Source organism: Morone saxatilis, unplaced genomic scaffold (assembly GCF_004916995.1).
Source record: "Morone saxatilis isolate NCDOM2014 unplaced genomic scaffold, NCSU_SB_2.0 Contig6, whole genome shotgun sequence".
NCBI classification, from domain to species: domain Eukaryota; kingdom Metazoa; phylum Chordata; class Actinopteri; family Moronidae; genus Morone; species Morone saxatilis.
The window spans coordinates 7,129,328-7,144,652 of record NW_023340206.1 but is presented as its reverse complement, the minus strand read 5'-3'; the positions used below and the strand labels follow the sequence as shown (position 1 = coordinate 7,144,652).

Sequence of the window (15,325 nt, the reverse complement as noted above, 5' to 3'; positions counted from 1 at the left end):
ACTGTTCCATCTGCTGTGATGCAACTGAAAACCATCTATTATGGTACACAACAGAGAAAATCTCTCAAAATGTGTTCACACCTACACACCACATGTACTAAATGCATAATTTACTGCTGACCTTGGCTTTAAGTGAAGTATAAACAAACCCATCTGACAACCAACAAGAGATAAATGTTTGAATCCCTTTAATGGCTCTCATTCGTTGACTTTCCCTTCTGCAACCAGCTGTAATGAACTCCACAAAATCACTCGCACACACATTTGTCACACAAAACACCCTTACCACTTGTGCACTTAATCATCCCCTGAGCAAAGTAACACTCCTTTGTAGACAAAATACTCTGTTTAATATCAGCAGTCAAACACAGAGCACTAGGGAGCTGCGGTTAGGAGCCGGTTTAGACCGAGTGCTTTTGCTCCTCGCAGCTCCCTGATTTGAGCTTCATTCGATGTGAGTGCTACTTCAGCAAGAGAGAGAGAATGACAGCGAAGGAAAGGGAGATATTATGTTTACAACCCTGTTTTTCCACAGTTTGTGTGTGTGTGTGTGTGTGTGTGTGTGTAATACTGCAGGGAAGTATGCAAATTACCATGCATGTCTTTCTGGGATTTGCTAAATGGGATTTTTGAGGACAATGTTTCGTACTTCGGTGCATTTCTGAAATTATGGTTGACACCTTCTACAGAGAGAAGCAAGAGAGACCAAGCTAGACAGGTTTGTGTGTTTGTATGTGTGTGTGTGCCACGTGGTAATGCCGTGTGCAGAGTCTGTTGTCACTCCGTGTTGACGCCCGGCAAGAAGCTGTCGCAAAAACGCTATTGGGAATACATTTGATTTGCAAATCAAAAAAACACACCCCCACATTTGACACACACGCCTACACACACACAGACACAGGTGTGTTTGTTCCCCGCGGGGATGATTTGCAACTGAATAGACGTGTTGCACCGGCTGACTTCTAAGTTTTGACAAAATGCTTGAAGGGGAAAAACAAGCCTGTATGCACCAAGGACCTGCCATTTACCAGCGTTGTACCGTTTATCAATAGAAGCCTGTGAAAACACCTTTAGTTACAGCTAGAGTGGCTCTATTAAAATTCAACTAAGTCTGTTTGCACTAACTTTCCAGTCAATGCCTGCTGTTCACATTGTGTTCAAGGTCGTCTCTCTTTACACTCACAGATATATGAGTGAGTGTGTGTGTGTGTGTGTTCATGTGTGCAGACCAGACGACAGCAACAAAGTTTCACTGGAATCCAGAGCTTAAATGTCACCAGACGCTTGACTGTATCATTTTTCATACTTCAGGTATGTGTGGTAGTATGTGTACGCTCTGTTTTTTCTGTGTGTGAGAGGGGTGTGTGTTCGTGTGCATCCATGCCAGGGTGCATACAGGCGATTTGGGCACAGCCAGCTGGTTTTGGTGACCCGTAGCGTCACCTCTCCATCTCCCTGTTGAAAAAGCACAGGTGTTTTCTCTGATAGCTCTCTCTCTCTCTCTCACTCAACCAGGAAGTGACAACTGTCCACACCTCCCCGTCCAAAAGATTGACATCCAGTAGTCTCACACAGGCTGACTCATCAACAGATCAGACCATGGCCTCACCTACAGATGCCGCTCTTTGTGAGTATTTTTTTTTGTTTTGCACTTGGGAATTGTACTTTTAAAGTTAAAACGCTTTGAGGCAACCTCTGATGTGTTGTAACATATGACAGGAGGCCTAGCTCTTTCATCGTGTCATGGTTACAGTACTCAAACACACAACTGAGGCTACGGGATGGTTAATGCAATGTGGTGTCCCATTTGTTCTATAAGATAAACATTTGGTGGAAAGCGGCTTGTGAAAACTAGATTGTTCACGGCCAGATAAGGCTGCCTCCCTGGCAGGTTTTTAATGGGAAGCTGGAAGCTCACTAGATACTGTGCTTCCATTACTGTGATAGCAAAGCCGTGGCAGCTACCTCCAGTTTGTTTTCCACTGACGCTGATAATGGTGTACACACAGATAGAGCTTACAGTGCAAGGTACAGTCCATGTTTTTTAACTCTGTGAGGATCAAACATAAACAAAAGTGAGCAAGTTTTAAAGCACTGACCTCTCAGGTATCGCAGTATGTTGGGTACAGAGTGAATGTTACTTCTGTGGGTAGTGGAAAAAATGAAAGATTCAGAAATTGGGATTAAACACTTCAAAGTACAACTGTAAAACTTTACATGTAGAGCAAAACATTGCCCTTACATGTCCTAATTAAAACAAGAGCAAGAGTCTACGGGCGTATAAGCAGCGAGGCTGTACTAGCTTTCGTGCACAAACACACTAAGATGTGTCTCTAGAAATGTCACTTTTCTATGGTAGGACACACTTGGCGAAATGGAACAGAGCCTTAAGTAGTATAATTCGTACACCTGTGTTTACCCTACTATTTCATGTCAAAATGACTGTTGTGAAAAAGGCCCAGTGTCCTCTTTGTCCTCCATATAACACATCTTCATATTGCATGCCAGTGCAAATGGAAAATTGAAAAAAAAAACCCAAAGAGGTGGTGATTTTAAAGAGTGAGAATCTAAAGTGGTGACAAGTCTCAAACTGGTATCAAGGTGTTAAACACACGCATGCACACACGTGTGAACTCAATCATGCATGCTCACACTCAACATATTCACACACGCAGACTGAGAGCCTCTCCATCTCTACCTGAGATCAGTCAGGCTTTCGTGTCACCCTGCGAGTCTCTAAATCTCCGCGCTGTGTCTAAAATTGGAGCTTCTCGTCGATCCTCTGCGTTCCTGTTGTCCTGACTGAGCGACGGCTTTTGTCTTTGCTGACAAGCTGACACGCAAACACCGCATAATCTGCCAGGTCAAATGACTGACAGCGGTGGCAGGGGGCCTACAGGAGCTGTTCTCTGCAAAGCCGCAACGTTTAAATAAAGCAGCAGCGTCGGAGTAACTGCGCTTTAAACAGATGCAAAGCTCACCTCTAAATCTCCTTGCTGCTGCTCTTTCTAAAAAGGCATCCTTGTTTACTTATTTCCTCTCGTATTACACCAGAATCACCACCATGAAACAGTGACTGGCTTTGTGACACAAACAATAGTGGGACTTAAATAGGAATGCTTTTTATTATTTATTTGAAAGTTGTGTGTGTATATATTTATATTAATTCTTGGCTGATTAAACTTGTCAGACACACTCGGCCCAAGACAATTTTTCAAAGTGTGGAAATGCTGCCAGTTGGAACTGGATTTTCCAAAAGACTGTTTTTGTTTTAATTAATCTCCTCCCAGATTTGCATGCCAAATGATGATGTCTTTATAATATTATCCTCAGGAAAAACAAAGATTATTTTTTTCATTTTATCAATTTCAGATGTCCCCTCAGTAATTATTATGGGACACAAATTATCCCTGAGGGCATGATTGATGTTTGGAAATTGAAAATTGAGATTTGACTATATTGTGTATTGATTGGTTCCTCCAGGTGAATCAATATATTTCCATACATACTAGTTACTAGTTTAGTATGCATGGAAATGTGTAAGGTGGTTGTGCTCTGAAATCCTTGACATTTAAAAATAGAGTTTCTTAACCTTGCAGAGCAAATAAATTCTTATAATCTTGAGTGTTTTATTATGAATAATATCCTTGGTTTCACATTGACTGTTTATCCAAGATAATTGTAATGATATTTATTCTGTTTATTGTGTCTTTTATGCTATATTTAATCTTTAAAGTTAGAGATTTGAAAAGAGGAGCAAACTTAGTCCCCCTGTCAAAGTAGAAAATTGGAATATATGAGCAATAAAACACACCCTTACTCAATTTAACACACTCAGGGGTTTGGCTGCTTCACTTTTAGTCGGTCTGGTATGAGCAAGAGCTTGTGATAGCTAATGTTAGTTAGCTTTAGTTAGCAGACTTTAGATAGATGTTCCTGCTGTGTATCTGACATTGCAAAGACTTTACGACTTGTATGACTGTCACAAACAAGTATTTCAATGGTGATATCACAATAATAAAAAGAGAATTGAACACAACATAGCTCGCCAGGAGACATGCTTGTTTTTTATGCTTGTGGTCCCATTCATGGTCTAATTATGTTGTCTTTTTGTTTTAAAGCCTGTATTTTTCAGATAATATGCAGTAGAGAGCTAACAGGAAATAAGGGGAGAGAGATATTGGGCATGACATGCAACAAGGTCCCCAGCCGGACTCCAAACAGGAACCTTGCAATTATTCAGAAATCCTTTGTCGCCAGGATGTACCGTTGTTGTCTTTAAAGCAAATGACTCGAGAAAATCTTGGGAAATTAAGGGAAATATGCCTTTATCTCACAATATCTGCTTGTGGCTAAATTGGCCGCTGTTCAGAAAAAGTTATACATGGGGAAGTGGCTAGCGGGGCTCTGTCCAAAGTTAAAAAGCTCAATTAACACATTTTGTCTAATTGTTTATCAGTATAAAAACTGTTTGTCTAAACTCCTACTGCTGATCCAGCTATCTAAGGGGAAGTTCCTTTCTGTGAGGACCTGTGAAAGATCATTGTTCCTTGTTTTTTTACCCCTTATCTTCCTTGTTCTCCTTTAAAGTTGAAAGGTTCAGTGTCAGTTATTGTTTAAAAAGTAGCCTTTGTGAATGTTTTAATGACTCTAGCCATACAAGGCCAAACCACCTTCTGCCAAAGGGCACATTTATGCAGCTTCAGTATATTTTCAATATAAGCTAATATGCTTTGTTTTCACTTATCAGGAAGCAAGACACAAGTTGTAAGCCGATTTAAACTGTGTTTCCTAAAGACTTTAAGGGCTGACTAACTATAAATGGACATAAAGAAACTTCCTAGCTTAGCAATATTAATGCTACAAACACCCATCATGCAACACTCTTAATGCAACATCACATAGGGACCGGCACTTACTCCATTTCAAGAGAATGTCTGCAGTTGCAAATAGTATATACATTTTTGTAAAAAAGTAAGAAAAAAATATATATATATGAACATATATATTCGCTTTACTTTTTTAAGAGAACATTTAACTGGTTTGTTAGAAAAAGAGAAACAGAGAGAGAAAAAAGAGAAACATGTGTAACCTTGTCTACTTAGAGATAGCACCATTCTCCAACACTGACTAGCTAAAAATAAAATCGTTTGATTGGGAACATCTTGACATTGTGTTCTCACAGACAGAAACACCCAGTGAAATACTTCTTGAGTCATTAACATTGATTAGCACATCCCTATCTAACCCAGTTACAGTATATTAGACTTACTATTATACAACATGGAACAGTAAATCTCTTTATTGACAAATTTAAAGTGTTAATCGCATGCAGCACTTTATATTCTGAATATTATTTTAGTTTAAAACCCACTTAAATGTTGACTCACTCTGGATTTCAGATTGGGGATATTCTCAGGCCCCTTCATTAGGTATTCTACAGGAGTATGTTTATTTTCCACTTTAGGAACAGGAAATCCATGTGCAATTTCAGTGGGATTATCAGCAGAGTGCAGCTTCTCCACAAGGCTGATAACCATGCTTTTCTCTAGTCGATGTGCTGCCAACGGCACCTCATGGGTGGGCTCCCAGTCAACATCTAGTGTTTTCTATATGAGTTTGCTAAACAGTCATGATCACAGCAAATAACATTGAGAGAATAGACATAAATGATTCCAGGGTTATATAAGCTAGAGTCTCTCTATTGTCAAGAAGGAAGTAGGTTGAATAAGAATGAATGAAAGGGCCCCGGGCTGATGAGAGACACACATAAGGTCACAGGTTTAAAAGAGGACCTTTGCCATTGCTTCAGGGTGATGTATGTTCAAGAAAGAAGGAAAAAGACAGAAACATACAGAAAGAAAGGATAATAATATGATTTCCTATTGTCCACTGATTACCTACTTGAGTGTGCCTTAATCGTTAAACGTTCCTAGCTCAATTCTCTTGGGCCTCTGCACAGCAGGCACTGAAGTCTCCCACTTTGCGTTGGTTGAAATGCCTCGCTGTCCATCTGAGGAGCTGTCTTTGAAAAAAGTTCAAAGGCATCTTGATGGCAGGCGTAAAGTGTACAAGATGGGTTTTTAGATGAACCAAAGGTTTCACTGAAAAAGGTACACTCAAGTCCTCTTGGCAGAATGTCTTAAATCATTCACTACGTTGAAAAAATCCAAAGTTGAGCAGCTTTTACAGGAAATATTTAACTGGAAGGGGGCATAACAAGCATGTATCTCAGTTCTATAAAACAGCTGATTTTTTAACACATTGCACATGCTATCAATGTTTCTCTGGGGAAAATACTGTCTGAGAGAAAACATTGATTTAGAAATAGTGTAAATATAACCATTCCCTGATAAGTTATGTTGAGCACATGAATCAATAATGCACATATGCAGGCATTAGTATGACCTGGACATGTCAATTTCATTACCAGCCATCTATTTTAAAAGACTAGTTGACATTTTGGAAAACATGTTCATTCATTTTTCTGTCGTGAGTTAGATGAGAAGATCAATATTACTATCATGTCTGTATGCTAAACATGGAGCTAAAACCAGCAGCCCATTAGCTTAGCTTAGCCTAAAGACTGCAAGTAGGGGGAAACAGCTAGCGTGGCTCATTCCAAAGTTAAAAAACATGCCTGTCAGCACCTCTGAAGCTCAGAAAAGTTCTAGTTTTTGGTGAACAACGGGACTACTGGTGGGCAAGAAATAGTTCCAGCACATTACTTTTTCTGTAAAACTACAGCTTGTTGTTTTTACATGTCTGTTTGTGTACTGATTGAATAAATAAGATATAATTTGTTTTGTGAGCTTCAGGGTTTGGGTATATCTTTTGCACATTTGACAAAGACAGACTTGTGGCTTTCCAGTCTTTATGCTAAGCTTGGCTAATCCTGTCCTGGCTCTATCTCTATATTTAGCATACAAACATGAAGGTAGTATCAATCTTCTCATCTATCTCTCAGAAAGAACGAAAATAACCTATTTCCTAAAACGTATGATATATAACTATCTTCAAGGACAATCTGTGGATCATATGACTTTTGTTTTGTTGTCGGGTACATGAACAGAATATGCCCTCTCACTTCCCCAGTGTTTGGCTGTAGTTGTGTTTGTGTAAGTTGTCTATGAAGCAGTGTGTATGAATGCTATCTCCACTGCGCATGCTGAATCATGAAATGCCATGATATTTACCATGCTAACAAGCAGTGATTTCAAATGCCAAGCGTCTCACTGCTCTCTGCCGCTTAAATGAAGGATATACTTAGTGTCTGTTTTTTAACTCACACTGTGGGGACGTCTGTGTCTATAAGACTACTGTGACATAAGGTTAGGGGCATGTTGGGTACCTCGACACTCGATACTGAAAAAAGCCAACCCACATCCACCTACCCTCTCCCCCAAGTCCATCCTATTTTTTACCAAGGGGGACTTCTAAAATAAAATCAGCTGTCACTGGATGCCTGGGCCTCACTGAGCTTTGGAGCACACTGCTGGAGCTGGTCTCCAAGCCTCACTGTCTCTTTCTGCCCGGGATTTGCTTTCTCTGTTGGGTTAAGGCTGGGCAACTAAGCCCGTTTGATTTCCCGGAGATCCAAGGGCCTTTTCTATTCTGTTGGATTCTATTGCGTATTGACGTACAGAGCAACCTACACACTCAAAGAAGGTAAGAGATGTACGCATTTCAGGGCAGACTCGTGTATCAACATAAGTTGAACCGCCAGCACAGCTCTTTTAAAGTGATTTTCCACCGAAGCACAAGTGGAAGGAGCCAGATTGGAAACGCTAGATGACATTTTAGCCGTTAATGAATTGGTTTGATGTGCCTGGGCTTCGCTGACATGAGGAATCTTTGCTGTAAAATTGGAAATAAGATGAAATGAAGCTGTATTGTGTTGGAACATCCGATGCCGTGGCTTCATAAAGAATGAGACGTGATCGCAATAGGTTTCTGTGATTCCACTAGGATTTGTGCATCATCATAAAACATGCATGAGCCCTTCCTGTTTCCTTCCACCAGACGTAACCAGCAGCAATCTGATCTGGGGTATTCTGAAAGCTTAGCAAATCGGAGACAAAGTGCTTAGCCTAGCATAAGGAAGCACCGGAGGGCAATCCAGTCTCCACGTAAAGAAGTTATTTTGATAGATTTGACAGCTCAATTATTGTGCCTGTTTTGCTTTCGTTGGTAAGGAAGAAATCGCCCTCCATGGCTGACATTTCAATTAGTGTAGCTCGATTTGGCTCTCCTGTCAAACCTCGCCAGCCAAAAGCTTTGGTCAGTAAGTAATGAACAGAAAATTGGGTTGCTTAAGGCTTCTGTTGTGAAGAGAGGGCAGAAAAGGGGGTGACACATCTGTGATTAGCGGACGGCCTCTGCTTGACACAGATCTATGGGCCTTGATTTAGCTTTGAGCCACGGAGCCATGCTGCCTTCTCTCGCACCCTTCCCCCGAAAATTACTCTCTTGTTCTTTTCCCTCTCTCTTTCCTGGACACATTCTCCTCTCTCTTCTCTTGCCCCGGCACCCCATGCCGCCCTTCACCTCCTCACTTCCCCGCTAGCCGGAGGTGCAGCACCTCACCTCTGATCGCTTTAGCGCAGGCAGCAGCGTGGAGCCAGTGACAGGGAGGTCAATGGCCCTCGGCTCGACTCGATATAGCCGCTGAGTCGTGCGTACCGGCAGCAGCATAGCCTTCCCTGTTGACTTTTCCCGGCCTCTCCCACTTCCATTACCGCCCCCTCCCCCCTTGCCCGGCGCCATCACTTGTGCTGCCGCTGTGGCATTGAAGAGATAAGAAGCTAATACTCTGAGAGGAAGAAAATAATAGTCTGTGTGGTGGTAAATATGCCTCTAAGCAGTCCAATAGGCGCTCCGTCAAAAGTACAAATGACACAGGTTACAAGTGTAAGGATTTGAAAAAGTTTCTTCCTACACTGGAAACAGAGTCTTGGCCCTCATTATGTTTGAGCATCTTGTTTGAAAGCTATTATTATTGCTAATTAAACATCCGTTGGTGCCAGTACTAATTAGCAGCGGCATAGGGAGATGGTGAAACAACTTTCAAATCTTTGAAAGTATTCTATCTTATTAGAAGTTCTTCAGTTTTGCCTCTACTTTGTTTTATTTCTTTCCTTTTATTTCTTTCTCACATACACTTCCACTCCATAAATCTCCCTGTCACGGGGGAACATGACGCTGCAGACAGAGCCGGTTTATAAAAAGGATGGGCTTATTTTTTTCCTCCAGTCAGCCCCCACCCCCACTTCCCAGGACCCCGGTTACCTCACCTCCATGCTATGTCAGCTTTGTATACGGCATACCCTTCCCAGAAGCCAGAGATATCTGAAGCACTGTTGTCACCGCTCTCAGGCATCAAAACCCCCATGTCGCTGCTTCTCTGACAGCTCTAGACTATGACTTCAACAGTTATCTCGGGTGATAAATGAGAGCATTATCCTTGTGTTTCTGTCATCAAGCCAGTATTAGGTTACACTGCAGCCTCAGGTGTAGGATTTCTGACCCATATTTATAGGATGCTGCGGGTAAAACACCATGTTTATTTTCAGATGCTGCTGTCTCCGGCAGCCTATTTCTCTCCCTGACAAGTTATTGGTTACACTAACATGCCGGACGTAGCAGAAAGCTAAATTTGGTGGGATGAGAAGGGGAGCATGTTCTTGTCATATGGCATCTGTATTAAGGCCTGCGCACACCAGTACGTGGCACACGTGGCACCGTGGATTGTTATGAAATATTTGGTTAAGGGGGCTTGGTGACTTGCTAGTTGGTAAACAGCCATAGCTGGGGAGCTAATGGCAAACACACTCTCCACCCAGGAACATAATACACAATAGCACAACTCACAATAGCTCCCCAAGCTTAAATTTATTTCCTCTGCACTTGTGCCGTTTACCCACTTGGCATTTATTTCTCAGGATTTTACTTCATCATTTCATTCCATTTAGAGTTATTGAAGAAGGAAAAGAAAACTCTCACAAGCAGCTAATGAGATTGCTAACTGACAGTTAACAAGATCGTTAGCTTGGTCGCTAATGGGCCAATAAATCCACAAGTTGTATTTGTACAATCAGCTTCTGTGTCGTAACTGTCTGCAATCCATTCCTCTTTTAGTGGATAAGTTTATACTACGACAGATGATGCAACACAACTAATAAGCAACAATTATCATAGCATTTTAGACTGTCCAGCTCTTTGTTTCCTGAAAGGTCAGCTATCAAGACAGGATCAACAAACGTTCTCAATTTTTCAGGGCAGAAGTTAAGCACCCCAAGCTAAAATTCTGTTATGTGTGCTGCTAATAGCGGAGAGATGCCAATGAGTATGGATTTACAATTTGCATCTTTAATAAATTCACTTTTGTTCAAAAAGTGATTCAAAAATGTAACAACAAAACTGCCACAGCTCTGATTCATGGAGATAATTCCACAGCAATCGTAGCTTGGGGCTAATAAGCCGTCCACCATGTCAAACAACATGAAAAACATTATTTCTTTTCAACTGGCAGCCCAAATTTAAACCTCCCATAATCTGGGAGAGTCTCTTTTTCTATTTGTTGAGATAAAATTTAAATAGGAATACGGAAGGGGCAAAACACTCTTATTACACAACACTATTAACAAATAGTGTTGTGTGAACAGCACAAAACATTTGTGCAGATTTGCTCTCATGTGATTCAGTCAATGCTGGTGTGACTGGGCCCCCATTTTAAGACCCTTGGATTTATGAGGGGAAACCAATGTGGTTTTACCCACCAGATACAGAGGTCAAACCAGTGGGTGTTTGATTTCTTCATTTTGATGATGTAGATACCATCAGTGGGCTTTATCAAGCCAGTGCAGTCATAGATACACTATAAGTAGGCTGAGGGGAGTGCAAAGATAGCTCAATTTGTACAACAAAGCATGAACGGTATGTACTATACCACTAAGCACTGTCACTAATCTCTTTTCTACTATAGCACCAAGGACACCTTCACAGCATCCATAAGCAACTGCTATAAGGCTTTTCAAATAAACATTATTGAAGCAGATCTTACACTGACTTCTAATCTGAGCCAAAGTAATACTAGTACACATGCATGGATGCAGAAAAAAATATGCTAGCGTCAAGTGTGAAATCACATTTCAAAATGTCAAAAGGTTACAGCGTGAGCGCATAATGAGAGAGAATAATTTCTATTTAGGGTCCTCCTTCTTCCCACAGTATTGTTGCCCGGAGAGAGAGAACATGCCAAGTGCTAAAAGGTCCAGTGTGGGTGTATGCTGAGTCTTAATGGAGCCTTCTCTGTTTCCTAATGATGCTTTGTAGCACAGAAAAGTCAAATGTAAAATGAGTGGTCTTCTCTAATTGGCTGTCTGCAGGGATGTGCTGAGCAATATGAAGTATAAAGTAGTGCTTTGTGATTAATGAGTATTGCACTTTGGTTTTGTGTCGATATTTGTTAGGGATTGCTTGCCTCTGGACATTTCTTGGTGAAAATATCCACAGTGTCTATTTCGCTATGTTTATCAAGGATTCTAAGTAGTTATGATTAGAAAAAGGTTGAAAATTTCATATTTTAAACATCAAAGACACCACCTGGCTATATGTATGTGTTTATTTCCTTTTATTTCACTCCTGTTTAATTGAGGAAACCACTGTGATTATGTTATATTTTGGTAACAGTGCTGTTCTCTCTGAAAATAGAAAATCCATTCCATTGATTCTGGTTGAGACAGTCACCTCAGCTTGTTCCAGATACCTCAAATATACTGTCCCTTAGTCCAATTACTAACGAGCAAGCTCTGTCTGACAATTGCATGAAGTGGGGGATTCACATCTTAGAGGGTTATTTTTTTGTTTTTGTTTTTTGTGTGTAGCTGCAGGCAGCCCAGGTAGATCGAGGTCAGGACATCCCCAGGACTGGGCCCCGGGCGCAGAGGACCAGGAGACCGAGCCGGTGTCGGTGAAAGAGCGGCTGGCGATGTATCAGGCCGCCGTGTCGAAGAAAGAAACCAGCAGTTCCTCCTCGGCTGCGGTAAGACGATACTTCCACATGGATGTAACGAGAGATGGCAGTCAGGAAACGCAGGCAGCCTGGAGGACGGCAGATTGAGAAGTGTTTGGCGGAAACTGTTAAATTAACAATGTGACTTTGCTGATTTTTATGACCAAATTTCTCTCATTTAATTCTTCCCAAAATATAAATCTGCTGTTACTGAGCACTGTCCTGCTTGCAGGCTACTTTATTGAAGACAGGAACGAGGGGGGTGGCTGCCAGAGGGCTCTGGTGGGATGGTAGGATTATTCGTCACAAGTGTCATACGGCTCAGTGCTGGATGGGAAAAGCAAACCCCTAGAGCGTGAATGGGAGTCAGGAGGAGATATCTAACAGTCATATAGGGCTGCTGTTTCAGCACAACATACCATTCATTTCATCATTTATAAAGACAGGTCCAATGCTGAAGCTTTTACCAGTGCTGGAAAGTAACTAATTACACTTACTCATGCGCTGTACTCAAGTACGACTTTGAGTTACATATACTTTACTTCAGTAGTTCCATTTCATGCTACTTTTTTGTGAGATCTGTTTTTTTTTTTACTACCACTTTGATGTTTAAACTGGTCTGTCAGTATTGACGTTTCAGATGTCTGTGAGTTGTTAGCAGCTCTGCCAAACAGACATTTCCCCAATAAGCTCTAGCTTTAGGCTCACAGGAGTAAAATGATCCAATATTTCACTAAAAAAACTGAAAAAAGGAATATACATTTGGGTAGCAGAACTTTGTCTTCTTTTCACTCCCATGAATCATCTCACAGCTGCTTGGATTTGTCTGAGGACCCTTTGGAGGGGGCCCTGAGCCCTAGGTTGCAACCATATCATATCATCAGAGGTCTGCAGAATCAGGAATAATAAAATTGCTGGTAGTACTTCTGCAGTATTTTACACAAGTAGGATTTTGAGTGCAGGACTTTGTTGTATTGGTTCTTTTATTAAAGTAAAGAGAAGACATTCATTTATCCTTACACAACACAAGGTTGTATAATGAAATGCAAGTATCCAGTTCCTTCATGCTACACACAGAATAAGATGATTGAATTCATAGAATAACAGAAAATAAATCAAACCATATATACAGTTACGTAAACTATACACCCATTGATTTAGTGTCTGGGGGAATGTAACAGTGTCCATCCACTTTGACTGCATCTCGTCCTGTGATCTGTCGGCTCGGTCCACCCATCGAGGATGTTGATGGAGCAGGTCTCTGTAAAGATCTGGGCACAGCAGCCTCTGATATCCCATTTTGTCTAAAAACCCGACATTAGCCAGGAGCAGCCTTAAGTCCAAGCTGGGCCAGCGTGGAACCTGTCAGCCTCCCTTCCCTCTCCTCCTGGGGCGACCACAGCACCACCACTGGTCTTTATCTGTTCACTTAAACACACTTCCTTTTAGTCCACATACATCTTGAACACACATTATGAGAAATTCTACCAACCGATATGTAGGTATACATCATTACTGGACGTAAAGGCCACTGTAAATCCAACAGTATACTATTGATTCATGTAATTCCAACATTAACTGTAAAAAGTAGTTTTAATTTAACCAGATGACCTGTATATAAATGATGCTTCAGACAGTTAATTATATCGTACATGCTGATATTTTCAGTCAGAGTGATGAAGTGAAAATGTTCACATTGTTCAGTCCTAACAGGCACAACAACACACAGGCAGGAAAAGCTACACACACACACATATCTTGTTACAAAGACTTAGCACACAAAACCACCAATAACCACGACAGAGTAATTTTAACTGCATCTGCAGAGAAAAATATGTGTATTTTGCAGCAAATTCAAATGAACCCACACAGGCAGCAAACAAGCAGACCTGCACACATCATTCCTGCTTTGATTAAACACAAAAAACATTTCTGAATATATTTCTGAGTCATTAGTCATTACCAAGGACCAAAAAGCCTCAGTGGCTTTGAACAGCCTGCATGCACTTTATAAACCCAGTAATTCAACTGTGTGAGCAGTTAGTCAGCCAAAGTCATTACAGTAAGTCAGCTCCATATCTAAAATAAAGCCCATCTACTGGAAAATGCCTTCTTTCCTTGTTAACTCTGGTCTACAACTACTGTACACGACTTAATGGAAATATCGCTTACAAGCGTAGATCTGTTTTAGAGTGAAAGAGAAGAGAGGCAGCGATGTATCTGATTGGCAAACTGATCAAACAAGGACAAGAGGCATTGTTGCAGTTTTAGGTTCTTTAAACCATCATCAGGAGCAGGCAGAGGTGTCAGGAAACAACAGCTAACCAATGCCAGGTGTGACAGGCCTGAAATGGAGGCAGGTTTATATCTGCTCGTGGTAGCTGCTTTTGTAAGTAGTAGGATGTCTCAGTAGTTACTTTGATCAGTTGTTTTTGTGTATTGTATTGTTGGCCCTTCTATAGGCCCATAACACTTTGTTATCCTAATTTATTAACGGACCACACAGAGGTTTTTGTGCAGGTAAATTGGGAAAAAAGCGTGTTCTGGCCTCTTGTAATGTGTATTTTTAAGGCGCTTCTGTTCATAAGTGGAAAATATGGGAGGAAATATGACTCGCCACTGTGGCAGAGGATACAGAGAGAAACACAAATCAAAGATGCATTATTAAGTTACTTTACCAGAGTTCTCCGCTCACCACATGAAGACTAAAGAGCGGAAACAACCTATTTTTCATAACTTCACCTTTTTGTTTTTTAAAGTGGCCTTTTGCATTAATAGGTGTTTTTTCTGACTTTAATGGCCGATAGTAGCTCCAGTCCTGTGTGATATGATTGAAGGAGCCAGTAATAAGTACTTATTAAGTAAGCCTAAATCTGTTTACAGAAATAATCTTGTGAAAGGAGTTTAAAGGTGGGGTGCGCCAGTAGCTCACTGTATAGAGCGTGTACCATGTATCAAGTCCTTACTGCAGTGAGTCAGGTTCTAATCAGGCTCAGTTCTTTTGCTGCAAGCAATCCCCACCTCTACTGTCACTCTACCGTCACTCTACTCTCACTATCCAAAATGAAAAAAGGGGGAAAAAATGTTTATATATTAGTGGACCCACTGGTTTTTGAGCAAACTTCAATAACTATAGCGTTAGGGTTAAATACAGCAATCCAAGTGGATCTGTTGGTCTGTTAGGTGATAAATAACTGTCCAGCATGTCATTCATCAGGCCACACTGTGGTATGTTTATAGAGCGCGACCTGCCACCTTCTGGAGTCTTGGTACATGACGAGACAGAACAGTTGCATAAAAAGTGTGTAATAA

At 41.1% G+C, this 15,325-nt stretch overlaps 1 protein-coding gene across 2 annotated transcripts in view; it reads left to right on the top strand.

Moving 5' to 3' along the window:
* Positions 1-15,325, top strand: part of xirp2a (xin actin binding repeat containing 2a) — a 50,117-nt gene that overhangs the window by 17,807 nt on the left and 16,985 nt on the right. The window contains exons 2-3 of one of the 2 annotated variants that reach the window (XM_035677460.1): positions 1,516-1,627; positions 11,886-12,043. In XM_035677460.1, coding sequence (XP_035533353.1) covers positions 1,516-1,627; positions 11,886-12,043 — 270 coding nt within the window. Of the gene's footprint in view, positions 1-1,515; positions 1,628-7,450; positions 7,669-11,885; positions 12,044-15,325 lie in introns of those variants that run through there. The other variant, XM_035677461.1, reaches the window with a different exon arrangement.